Here is a 10,585-nt window from a genome sequence, read left to right as displayed (position 1 = left end):
GCTCCTATTACCGTAATGCCTGCAAGGCGTGCGCCCGGCAATCCGCGCAGCGTGACTGGGGCTGTCGTACTCACCACAAGTTAGCGATGATACAAGTCAGAGTCAGTATTTGACTTTGGGGGTCATTTCAGGATGACACAATGCACTATGTAACATTTACAGTTCACCATAATGTACGACTGTTCAATGTTTCAATACTTTTTGTGTAACTTGCCGTTCTGCAAAAAAACGCATTCCAGTAAATTTTCTGGTTCAGTAATAATTAATATGTCGTATTTGACACTTTCAGAATTCTTCCAGTGTTTATTTCAAAATGCTGTCAAAATGCACGCGTCATGAAGACTTAAAATAATTTAATTGACCTGGATCTTTTTTTGGGGGTGGGGGGGTGGGGGAAGGGGGGCTGTTATGTATCAAAACACCCGAAAGCCGAATATCCTTAACATTCTGTGAGTACAGTAGTGAAATGTGAAAAAGGTCATGCAACTGAGAAATGCAAATAGTAAACCTGTAGCTTTTCTAATTGTACAGTACAGTATTAGTTCTATGGTTTTCATTCAAGGGCGCCATAAAATGCCGCAGTCTCATTGGGCACGTGAATGATGGGAGCCATTCAGAATACAAGTGAGCCGCTGGTTTTGAGGCTGGAGACTAACTGGGGAAATGGCGTAAACATTGAAATCATCCAGACTTTTAAATTTGCATATTTTAAGTGTTCATGTAGTGCATGTTCGATTCTTGTTTTGTGCGATAGGTTGTGCTAAATGCTCAAAGTTTAATATTTTTACTCTAAACGGCACATTTTTACAGTCGGCAATATAAGTGTTTCAAAACTGCCTGTCCACTGAATGACATGCTCCCAAATATATTATTTGTTATTCAGTTCAAGAATGAATGACCCAGTTTTTGAGGCTACTTCAAAAAACCTCAAAGGCTGATTAAATCCAATTTTGTATGGTGCTGCCACGAAAGAAAGACCTTGCTGTGCTTAGCATTTTCTCACTGTGGTTTTCTTTTGTTTGGGCAAATGTCATCCTGAAACATTCGCTACACAAGTTCATTTTGAGGCCTGGCTTCCAGAATGGAAGAAAATGCATCACCAAGGTGAAATAAGCTACGAAAACAAAGTGTGACCCATAGTTTGGCAATTAGAATATTTACAATTATATTAAGAAATTTAAACTGAACAGATTAGATCACTCATTTAAAAGTATGTATCACACTTTGTCAAAAGGGTAAAGTGTCAAACACAAGTCATATTTAATAACCTTGTCAGATTCTCCAAGTTATTACAAGCCAATCCGCTTCAGTAGTTCATGAATGAGTATTTATTGCTCCAAAATGAAGTCAGAATTACAACAGAAACATTTCTTAGTGGAGGAAAATCTTGAAACACTGCAGGCAGCACAACACCATAACTTGACTGGAGTGATATTTATTGAAATGGACAAAAAAAAAAAAATTATAGCCAACATTTTATGCTACTCCAGAGTTAATAAAATACACAAAACAAATTCAGTATGTTAAAAAATACATAAAGCTGAGGGAATTTTTTAAAAAAGCAACTCAAGGCATGTCATGCATTTCTGCTAATGACTAACAAAAGGCAAGATGACAAATATCTACAGCTGAAGTGTGTTCATCTGTGGACAGGCAAGCATATTCCCGTTATTCTATAACACCACAAGGGGGGGAGGGGACTGCACAGCGGACACTGGCTTCAGGGCTGGTTGATTTGACCCATAAAGAGGAGCGTACCTGGGGGAAATAAACATAAGATGCAAGGTTTTCTTGTGGAAAAGTGAAAAATGCAGGAATCTGCATGATTTCAATGCAATGTAACCAGATATGAAGGAGAAAAAAAATCTGTACCAGTTGGGTTATGGCGAATGAGGAAGAGGAAAGGTCTGTCCACTGAAACCCAAGGAGGAGAGGACCGAGCCATCAAAATTGCAGCTGAACACGAGGGAAAAAAAGCATTAAAAATTCATATTTAATTGAGAATATCAATCCAAACAAATGCACAGCAGTTTCACCAAAACACCGACCAGTGGCAGCTGATGCTTTTGTTCCATCTTCATTCACCACAATTTTGGTTTTCTGGAGGGCTTTGGAGACGTATACAGGCTCTGAACCTATGGCAGCACACACAATTCCAGATGAAAGCAAATGCAGTGCTGTTCAAAATAATAGCAGTGCAATGTGACTAACCAGTCCACTATCCCGTTTTTTTTGGTATATTTTTTATTGTTACATGCCAGACAAGGTACTAGGTACTAGGTGTATGCACGCGACAAGGTACTAGGTGTAATAGAGATTCTCAGAAAACACACAAGACCCAGCATTCATAATAGGCACGCGTTGAAGGCTGTGCAATTGGGCAAATAGTTCAAAAAAAAATAGCAGTGTCTACTTGTATTTCCAAAAAAATTTAAAAAATAAACAAAAACAAAAAAGAAAAAGAAAAAAAAAGGTAGGATTTAACAATCCGAATGTGTTCAAAAAATAGCAGTGGGGCAACCAATCTGAGTTCATCAATTTTGGGGTAGGAAAAAAAAAAAACTAAACAGGTGTGAATCAGGTGGTGCCTATTGAAAGATGATAAAGCCAGCACAGGTTGAACATGCATTTGAGAAAAATGGGTCGTTCAAGACACTGCTCTGAAGAATGGCCTTCTTGATTAAAAAGTTGATTGGAGTGGGAAGAACCTATAAAGAGGTGCAAAGAATTGTTGGCTGTTCAGCTAAAATGATCTTGATGCCTTAAAATGGGTCTCGTGACTCGTGGAAAAAAAACCGGAATACAACTATTAAAATGGACGGGGAATAACCAGAATGGCAAAATGTACTGCATTTTGAGTGAAGAGGACCACGGACGGACTGATTTATTGTGCAGGTTTAAAATGTAAAGAAAATGGAGCAGGAATCATGTCTTAATATTTTACACCACTGGGTGGCAACAGTGCGCTGAAGCGTCATCCATAAATGGAGAGGGGAAGTTTTTTTTTTTTTTTTTACTTTCACACCGAATATCGAAACCTATTACATTGGTCTGACAAGCTCTCGGCAGTAAACAGCCAACATTCCCTTCATATCTTCAGGCTTTGCTTATGTCTAACTAAATCCCCTGTACATAAAATTCATCGTGTAATATTTGGAATGGGATTGACGGTACTTTCACTCACTCAGGTGCCTGAAGTCTGCTTTGTCCAGACGGAACATGTCTGTCATACCCAGCACAGACAAGGGGGCCTTTAAATCCACCTCCAAATCGGCAGTAAATCTAGATACAAACAAACACCAGCACATTAGTTGCCATACTCAATTGAGCAAGCTGGAACTGTGGCTTAAGTGTAATCATGCGTTTTACCTGGGAAGGAGAAGGTGCACTTTCCGCATGTGCATCAGTTTTCCCCAACTCTGCACAGTGGCTGTGTTGATGTGTGGGATTATGTGGGATAGAGGCACATCCTCCTCAGTGGGTAGAACAATCAGCATGCTGGTCTTGTTGCCATGATAGGGCAGCTCGATCACCTTATACGCCACCTGCTGGGGAGTGGTGGCTAGGCCTGGTGAAGAATATTTAAGATTTGCTTACACATTAATGCATGAAGCACCAGGGTGGTAAGGGGGGTGGGGAGTGTGATAGACACATGCTGTATTTAATGTTCATTATGCAGTGCGTGAGACAAAATATCCACTGCAGTATTTCAATAATGTACAATAGTATACTCTTTTAATGTACCCATGTTATGAAAAGAATGTTGCCGCTGATACATTTAACTGACATGTTGAATGCCCATTAAATTATTTTTCCAGGGTCTTTTTACATTTATAATAACTGTACTTCATGGTTGCGCCTTCTCGGCAGCACACGCACAACAGCACCGATTTACATTAGGATGAAGGTCTGCGCCATTTGACCGTCGTTGCTGGACAGCCCCGGGGCAATTGTGTTTTGCGCCTGTAATGGGCAGCATTATCCACAGCCCCGCTTTGTTCAGCGGAAAGGTCGGCGCTGTTGGACAGTCTGCGGCTGGAGGGATGCATACAGCATCAGCACCGATTCTTATGTGCAACTGGGAGTCGTGACTTTGAGTTGAAGCGGATTTACATGGGACAGGAGATGGAAGCCAATCTCTATCGTTTATGGATGCTACAGCTTTTTGCTGCTTGCAAACTTAGCTTGTAGCAGATGTGTGCACATTTTTAGCATGACTTCTTTGATCCACTGGTGAAAAGGACACTTTCATCTATAACCGTTTCAAAATAAATGTATGCAGGAAAAGTGGTTTAGATCGCACAACTGTGTTGTATTATTGTCATTTTATGTTAACTGTCCTTTTGATGGCGGCGCGGGCACTTGCAGCAGCTCCTCTTGTTTAGAGGGAAGAAATTTCATCTGTGCTGTCAATAAAGTTGTACTTGACTTGATAACAGGGATGTTAGGGGTGGGGGATTAGTGCCTTGGCCTTTAGAAAACAAGATGCCTGTGCTTGTGGGTGAATGCCCATCGGACTTTTGAAGGGTAAAATGTGTTCAGATAAAATTCATTTGGGAATCAAAGTTCTAAGGGCAGGGCGGGCAACTGGTCAGTACATCCTCCTCACAGTGCAGGGTTCGATCCCAGCTCTGGCCTTCCTGTGTGGCGTTTGCATGGCAGGTTAATGGAACACGAAATTGTCCTTCGGTGCGATTGCGAGCACGGATGGTTGTTCGTCTACGTGCGCTCTGCGATTGGCTAGCAACCGGTTCAGGGTGTACCCCGCCTACTGCCTGAAGATAGGCTCCAGCACACCCGTGACCTTGTAATGATAAGCAGATTAAAAGATGAATGGATAAAGTTATAAGCTTTCAATTTAGCGAGTGTGTAAATGAGGGTAGGACAGCATGAGCTGTGCAATGGGTCCCAAGCACTGTAATAGGGCAAGCAAATCAGGCAGTTGCAACTCTAAATATATCCCTCTGTGGTGAGGTGGTAAATGATAAGAATTAAACCAAGTGACGATTAAAATTGATACAACAGAGCATTCACACATGACATGGGCACTTTGTCACAAGTAAAGTGGCACCTTATATGATCAGCAATTGTGGAACAGTAATTACTGTACTCCATTAGTGAATGGCTGAGTCAGTAATGCCATTATTCCAAACTTTTTGTTCACATCTCCACTAAATTCAATACGTCTTATGACCACAATCCTTGCAGTACCAGAAATGTGATTTAGTAACAAAAAGAAAAATCGCACAGATCACCATGACTTACCAATGTTGAAGACTGATAACTGGGACATCATAGGAACTTTAAATACTTTGCCATCGCCCCCAGTGAAGGCCCTCATCTTGGTGTTTTCAGGCTGGAACCGATACTTCCACAAGCCTTTGAAGTAGATGGCATTAATAACGACCAAGCGAGACAGGGCAGAATCCAGCATAGTTGCTTTGATCAGGCTTGTGATGTGACCTGGATGAAGATTCAACAGGAGCATTATTAGAAATGACTGCGTGAAAATTGTGTTTGAAACAAAATCTACTCATTTTAAAAAGGCACACTTTATTTTAGGTGTTCCAGTCAGTTTTATGCTGCCAATCCCCCAAGAGCGGAAACGACTGATCCCGACTCATATACCAATCACATGGACCCCTTTTATACTGGATGAAGTGCTGCCTCCAAAAGTCAATGGGCTCATTCTTTAACCTTCATGGGCTCTAGCTTTTTTTTTGCCCCCCCCAACTCCATACTCTGGCCCCTGCTGCAAGTAGAAGCCACTCGAGTCCAACTCTCAGGTGTTACCCTTGGTCGCCAGGCAAACAAAAGCCAAAGTTCACAGTATTACTGTGTAAGGGGAAGGATATAGAGTGGGCCCCTGCTATTCACGTGGAAGGGAGACCCGGAGAGCACGCGAAGAGCATAAATCCAGGTATTGTTGGCCATTGAAATTAATGCAATTGAGGGTGAATTTTATTTTAACCAAGAACACTAAAAGAATGCTGATAAACATTCAATGGATCCTATGCACATAAGGGTGTGATGCATTTTCCATTAAATGTCATCACCCTTTTTAATAACGGCAGGCGCGGGGTTAAAAGCGTTTTCCTTCAGATAATTTCTATTGTTGTTTTTGGGCATGTTTTCATGATGGCATGTGTGTATTTGTCAAGAGAGAGGACATCTTTGCCTAAGCCAGTGTAGTGTAGGCAGTTGGTTGTTAAGATTCAGTGATAAATTCGTGGAAACAGATAAAAGCTGTTCTCTTTATTTTCTTCCGGCTGATGTAAGAATGCCGCATTCAACTCCAAAAAGGTGCAGTTCCAGTTTGTTAGAAGACATAACACAGAAGGCCTCGTTAAAGAAAAAACAAAAAGTAGAGAGATCTGCTGCAGTTCATAACAAGACTTGCCTTGAGTTTTGTTGCTGATCCAGGCATTGATCTTATCTGCTGCCTTTTGGGTGTCACTGAAATCGACACTCCTGCTCTCAGCCTGGAAGTTAGCTTTGTTGATGTCAACAAAGCTCTTTTGCATGGGGAAGCCCTTTGGGCAGAACATGCCATTGGCAATGAGAACGGCATCCTGGTTGGACTTAGCGGTCAAGGTTTTGTGCAGTTTCTTCAACATTCTGTTAGGTCCTATGCAAATAAAAAAAATGGTCCTCAACATCATTTACATGTTTTTCTCACAACTTCACTCAGAAAATCTTGCAGACTTGAATTACCCCAACCGTTTTTCTTGTATCGGAGAGCACTTAGGATTTGTCTGCGGGTTTCCCCGTGACCTCCTGGTAGCAGCATGCCAAGGACGGAGGCCACTCCATGAGGTGAAAGGACCACATTATCCAGAGGCTTGGAGCGGATGACTTGTTGAAACACTCTTACACCAAGATCGGATCCCCGTTCGCCATAAACGGCAACTTGGGACAGTGCTCTTGTATGGCAGAACAGGGTGATCAGTGCGTACAGAAGCAGCCAAGCCAGGTTCTTCATTTTGACTTGAACACCTTGACAGAAACACACACAGTAAGTCATATTAAGCGGCATAGAAACTTTCAAAATACATTTGGGAGATAAAGTGGACTCATGCTTTTTATATTTGAGGCAGCATGTCAATGGCCATCCTGCAGTAAGAGCAAAGTACCTCGTTCGGAGAATTGGAAGAGATCCTTGCATCTCCACAAACACTATATTTTTATGAAAAAAAAAAAGTTAAAAAATTGAGTTACAAAAGCCAGTTATCCCACAATGTTCGAAATTGAGTAGCCCAGGCTGGGCAAAGTTTTTTAAAAAGGTGCATTTCGCGGGATCACTTCTGGTGTTAGTTAAACGTGGTCAAAAAGACACTTCGATTCGCTCCTCTTTCATCTATAACTGCTTCAGACAAAGTGTATGCAGGAAAGTCGTTAAGATTGCACGACTGCGTCTCATGTGTTGTATTATTTTGTCATTTTTTGTTAACGTTTCTTTTGATGACGGCGAGGACACCCGCAGCGGCTCCTCTTGTTTTCTGGTTGAGAGGGAAGAAATTTCATCTGTGCTGTATGTTACACATACGTGCAGCACATTTGACAAAGTTTTATTCAATTAATAGGGTTAATTAAACAATGTATAACACGTGTAATTTTCAGTGAACACGTTGTTTTCAATACAATATGTGGGATTTTTTCTTTTACATTTATCAGTTTAATTGGATTACAGGGAAAAAGACAACTCAAAGACACTCTAGAATCTAGAGTGTCTGAGTTGTCTCAGGGGTGGGCAAACTTTTTGGCTCGGGGGGCCACATGGATTTCTAAAATTTGACAGGTGGGCCGGGTCAGCACAAGATACAATACATAAAAAACTGCATAGGTTGACAGTCCACACCAAACAACAGAACAAAAGCATTAAAGTGTGAACATACTTTTTTTTTAATGAAAACAGTGAAACAACTATTGTATATGTCCTACATGAACGTCCTAGTATGGTAACAACATACATGTGTGACAACACAAGCAACAAGTGCAACAATATATTGCCCCAAAACTGTAACAGACAGGACAGGTATATAAAAAATATACAAAATATTACAAAGTTAGGACTATTTGCTACAAAATGAGACCAGTAAGAGACCTGGTGGCTTTTCTTTCCTCTCACTCACTATCTCTAACTTTACCTCGTCTCGATCACCACACATGACAGCATTGCTCAGCTGATGTCGCGCAACGAACTTTTGAAGCCAGCCTCGGGACGCTTCGAAGTCTTCGATGCTCATAGTTAGCGCGATGGAACTCGCCTCTTCTCTTATTAGCGGTCCAGTTTGCGGACAGTTTTTAACATGATAACAATCGAACCATTCTAGGGAAATGTTCACTTACTTAAGCCACAAGCAATTCACTCTGAGCATGGAAATTGCAACAATCGGACTGAGTAACAATCGCTTCTCCTTGTTTTTCAAAGTCTTATAGATTTGAGTCTTTCCGACTCAAGGCGTCTCCTGAATGTTTCGTACTTTGTTAACTGCTTCATTTAATCAGATACATATCACTTTTCCTTCAACGGTCATTACTCTCTCCCTCCTTCTTTGTCTTCCCCTCCCTCCCGGTGCTCTGCAACTTGAAGTAACTGCACCACCTGATGTTGAAATGCCTGTCATTACAAGTCCAAACGAAATGAATGCAATCAAACCATAATTGTGCACCAATCTTCGGCGGGCCGGGCTAAAAAGACCAACGGGCCGGATCCGGCCCGCGGGCCGTAGTTTGCCCACCTCCGCTCTAGATTTACAGAAAACGTAGTCTCCGGTCATTTGAAGTTATGTTTTCTCGTTTGTTGGTTTTGGCATACTTAATATCACAATGTTGTCACGTGTAGGTGCCACCAATTCAAACCACGTCATGTACTTCTACACTGAAAGTCGAACCAAATATGCAACGAATCTAATCCCATCGATTAGACATCTCTGCACAGCAGTTTTGAGTGTTATTTACGGTGACAAGTTTACCTAACATCGCTGTAGCGTAATAAAAGTGAATGCTTCATAATGACTACGATTAACGGAGTTTCGTGAAGTAACGTTGGACAAATAATCAGTCTTTGAAAGTGACGTTCTTACTGTGACAAACAGACGGGTCCTCCTCTTGCACCACAGGTGAAACTTTCTTCGCCAAAATCTCCAAGTCTCACGGTCGCCTAAACAATATACCACACACAGCTGACGAGTGCATCTATAATGATCATCACTCCACGAAGCAACGCCGTTTAAATACTACTTTGACGGAATCAACTCCACCTCCTGACTAACCTACGAACGTTTCGGGTGGTACCTATACTCCACGTTACAGCAGCAATTTCCGTTAATCTTTCAAAATAAATCCGTTCTATCAAAGAAAAATTTCTTCTGCATTACCCCCCAAAATCATTGTTTTTAGGTGGAGTATAAGAAGTGAGAAACTAGATTTAACTTTTAACTTGCCCAACACATTTAAAATTAACATTTACAAAAATAAATTGTTTTGCTGGTGTCTACTCAACAAAATACTCACGGGGATTGACGGGCATCAATTTGGCCGCCCTGGATTAAAAAAACCCATCAACTATGCCAACAACACAAATGATTATTAAATATACGTTTTTCTACGACGAATGTTTCGTGGGGGAGGAGGGGCGATATACTGAAAAAAACTGTCTCTCTCTCTCTCTCTCTCTCTCTCTCTCTCTCTCTCTCTATATATATATATATATATACTGTATATATATACACACACACACACACCGGTATATAAACGCCTTTTTGTGGTGACTAAATTGTTTGAATGGATTACATTTGGGATCCCAGCTACACTATCTCATGTCACCGCACTGTGGTTAAATTATCTTATTATTTTTTAAGTAACATTAGTCATCACACCCATCCAATTATGGTTACATTTGAATGTTTTTATAAATCACTGGCAACAGGCTTCACTCAGCCATTACGGTACAGTACTATACTGCAATTTACTCTACTTAGTGAAGTGGGATTGGGAGGTCTGAGGGTTTATGGTTATGCAATAAATAGGGTTGCAACAGCTGGGATGCTAAGATGTGACTTGTGAAAATAAACACTCATGGAGGAAGTGGTCAGGTTATTTTGTCAGTGAGTGTGTGTTTCAAGGGCTCATTGAGTTAACACAGCTGTGAACTGGAACGGCAGACTTGCAGCATGCTGCAAGTCTGCCGTTCCAGTTTCCGTTTCCGAAAAGAAGTTGCATGACTGTGCACTTTAAAACATCCCATTGGAGATATCATCACAGCCCCCGTGTTTTCCAAAGAGAACATTTAGTTTGGTGAGCAACAAGATTGAACTTGTGCAACCAGATCGTCACAGGTAGCAGAAAGCAAAATCTTTCAGTTTTGCCAAGAAATGTGGCATTTTCTTGCTAGCCATGTGCTTTTATTTTTATTTTTGGGAGTCTTTGCTGCTTTACCCAAAATCCGAAAAATGTGCCTTAAGTTAGATAAAATGTAAATATGAGTGTACCTAGTCAACCCCAACCACTCGACTGTTGCAAATCTTCTAAACAATAATTCACTCATATTGGTAGAAATTCCTCATCGTTACCACGTACAAAG

The 10,585-nt window shown here is 41.1% G+C and overlaps 3 protein-coding genes across 3 annotated transcripts in view; 1 reads left to right on the top strand and 2 right to left on the bottom strand.

Moving 5' to 3' along the window:
* Nucleotides 1-10,585, bottom strand: part of ap1s3a (adaptor related protein complex 1 subunit sigma 3a) — a 95,285-nt gene that overhangs the window by 39,652 nt on the left and 45,048 nt on the right. The gene's annotated exons all lie outside the window — the stretch shown is intronic.
* Nucleotides 1-10,585, top strand: part of psmd2 (proteasome 26S subunit ubiquitin receptor, non-ATPase 2) — a 266,709-nt gene that overhangs the window by 233,440 nt on the left and 22,684 nt on the right. The gene's annotated exons all lie outside the window — the stretch shown is intronic.
* serpine2 (serpin peptidase inhibitor, clade E (nexin, plasminogen activator inhibitor type 1), member 2) lies at nucleotides 1,420-9,327 on the bottom strand. The gene is made up of 9 exons (XM_052079129.1): nucleotides 9,087-9,327; nucleotides 6,721-6,996; nucleotides 6,401-6,628; nucleotides 5,266-5,463; nucleotides 3,370-3,568; nucleotides 3,185-3,282; nucleotides 2,049-2,135; nucleotides 1,873-1,956; nucleotides 1,420-1,758 (listed from the first exon to the last, which is right to left on the bottom strand). Exons 2-9 carry the CDS (start codon nucleotides 6,980-6,982, stop codon nucleotides 1,721-1,723), a joined length of 1,194 nt encoding a protein of 397 aa, XP_051935089.1. The 5' UTR covers nucleotides 6,983-6,996; nucleotides 9,087-9,327; the 3' UTR covers nucleotides 1,420-1,720.

The sequence above is a fragment of the Hippocampus zosterae genome, chromosome 10, assembly GCF_025434085.1.
Source record: "Hippocampus zosterae strain Florida chromosome 10, ASM2543408v3, whole genome shotgun sequence".
Classification (NCBI taxonomy): domain Eukaryota; kingdom Metazoa; phylum Chordata; class Actinopteri; order Syngnathiformes; family Syngnathidae; genus Hippocampus; species Hippocampus zosterae.
Note: the sequence above shows the minus strand (reverse complement) of the source record. Positions and strands in the feature narration are given on the sequence as shown.

What these genes read in the sequence shown, in the direction of transcription:
- serpine2 (XM_052079129.1), bottom strand. Translation starts at nt 6,982, where the DNA reads ATGAAGAACCTGGCTTGGCTGCTTCTGTACGCACTGATCACCCTGTTC. An exon ending in GTGCACCTTCTCCTTCCCAG is followed by an intron (nt 3,283 to 3,369) that starts GTAAAACGCATG and finishes GTTTGTATCTAG; the next exon opens with ATTTACTGCCGATTTGGAGG. An exon ending in CATTCGCCATAACCCAACTG is followed by an intron (nt 1,759 to 1,872) that starts GTACAGATTTTT and finishes TATTTCCCCCAG; the next exon opens with GTACGCTCCTCTTTATGGGT.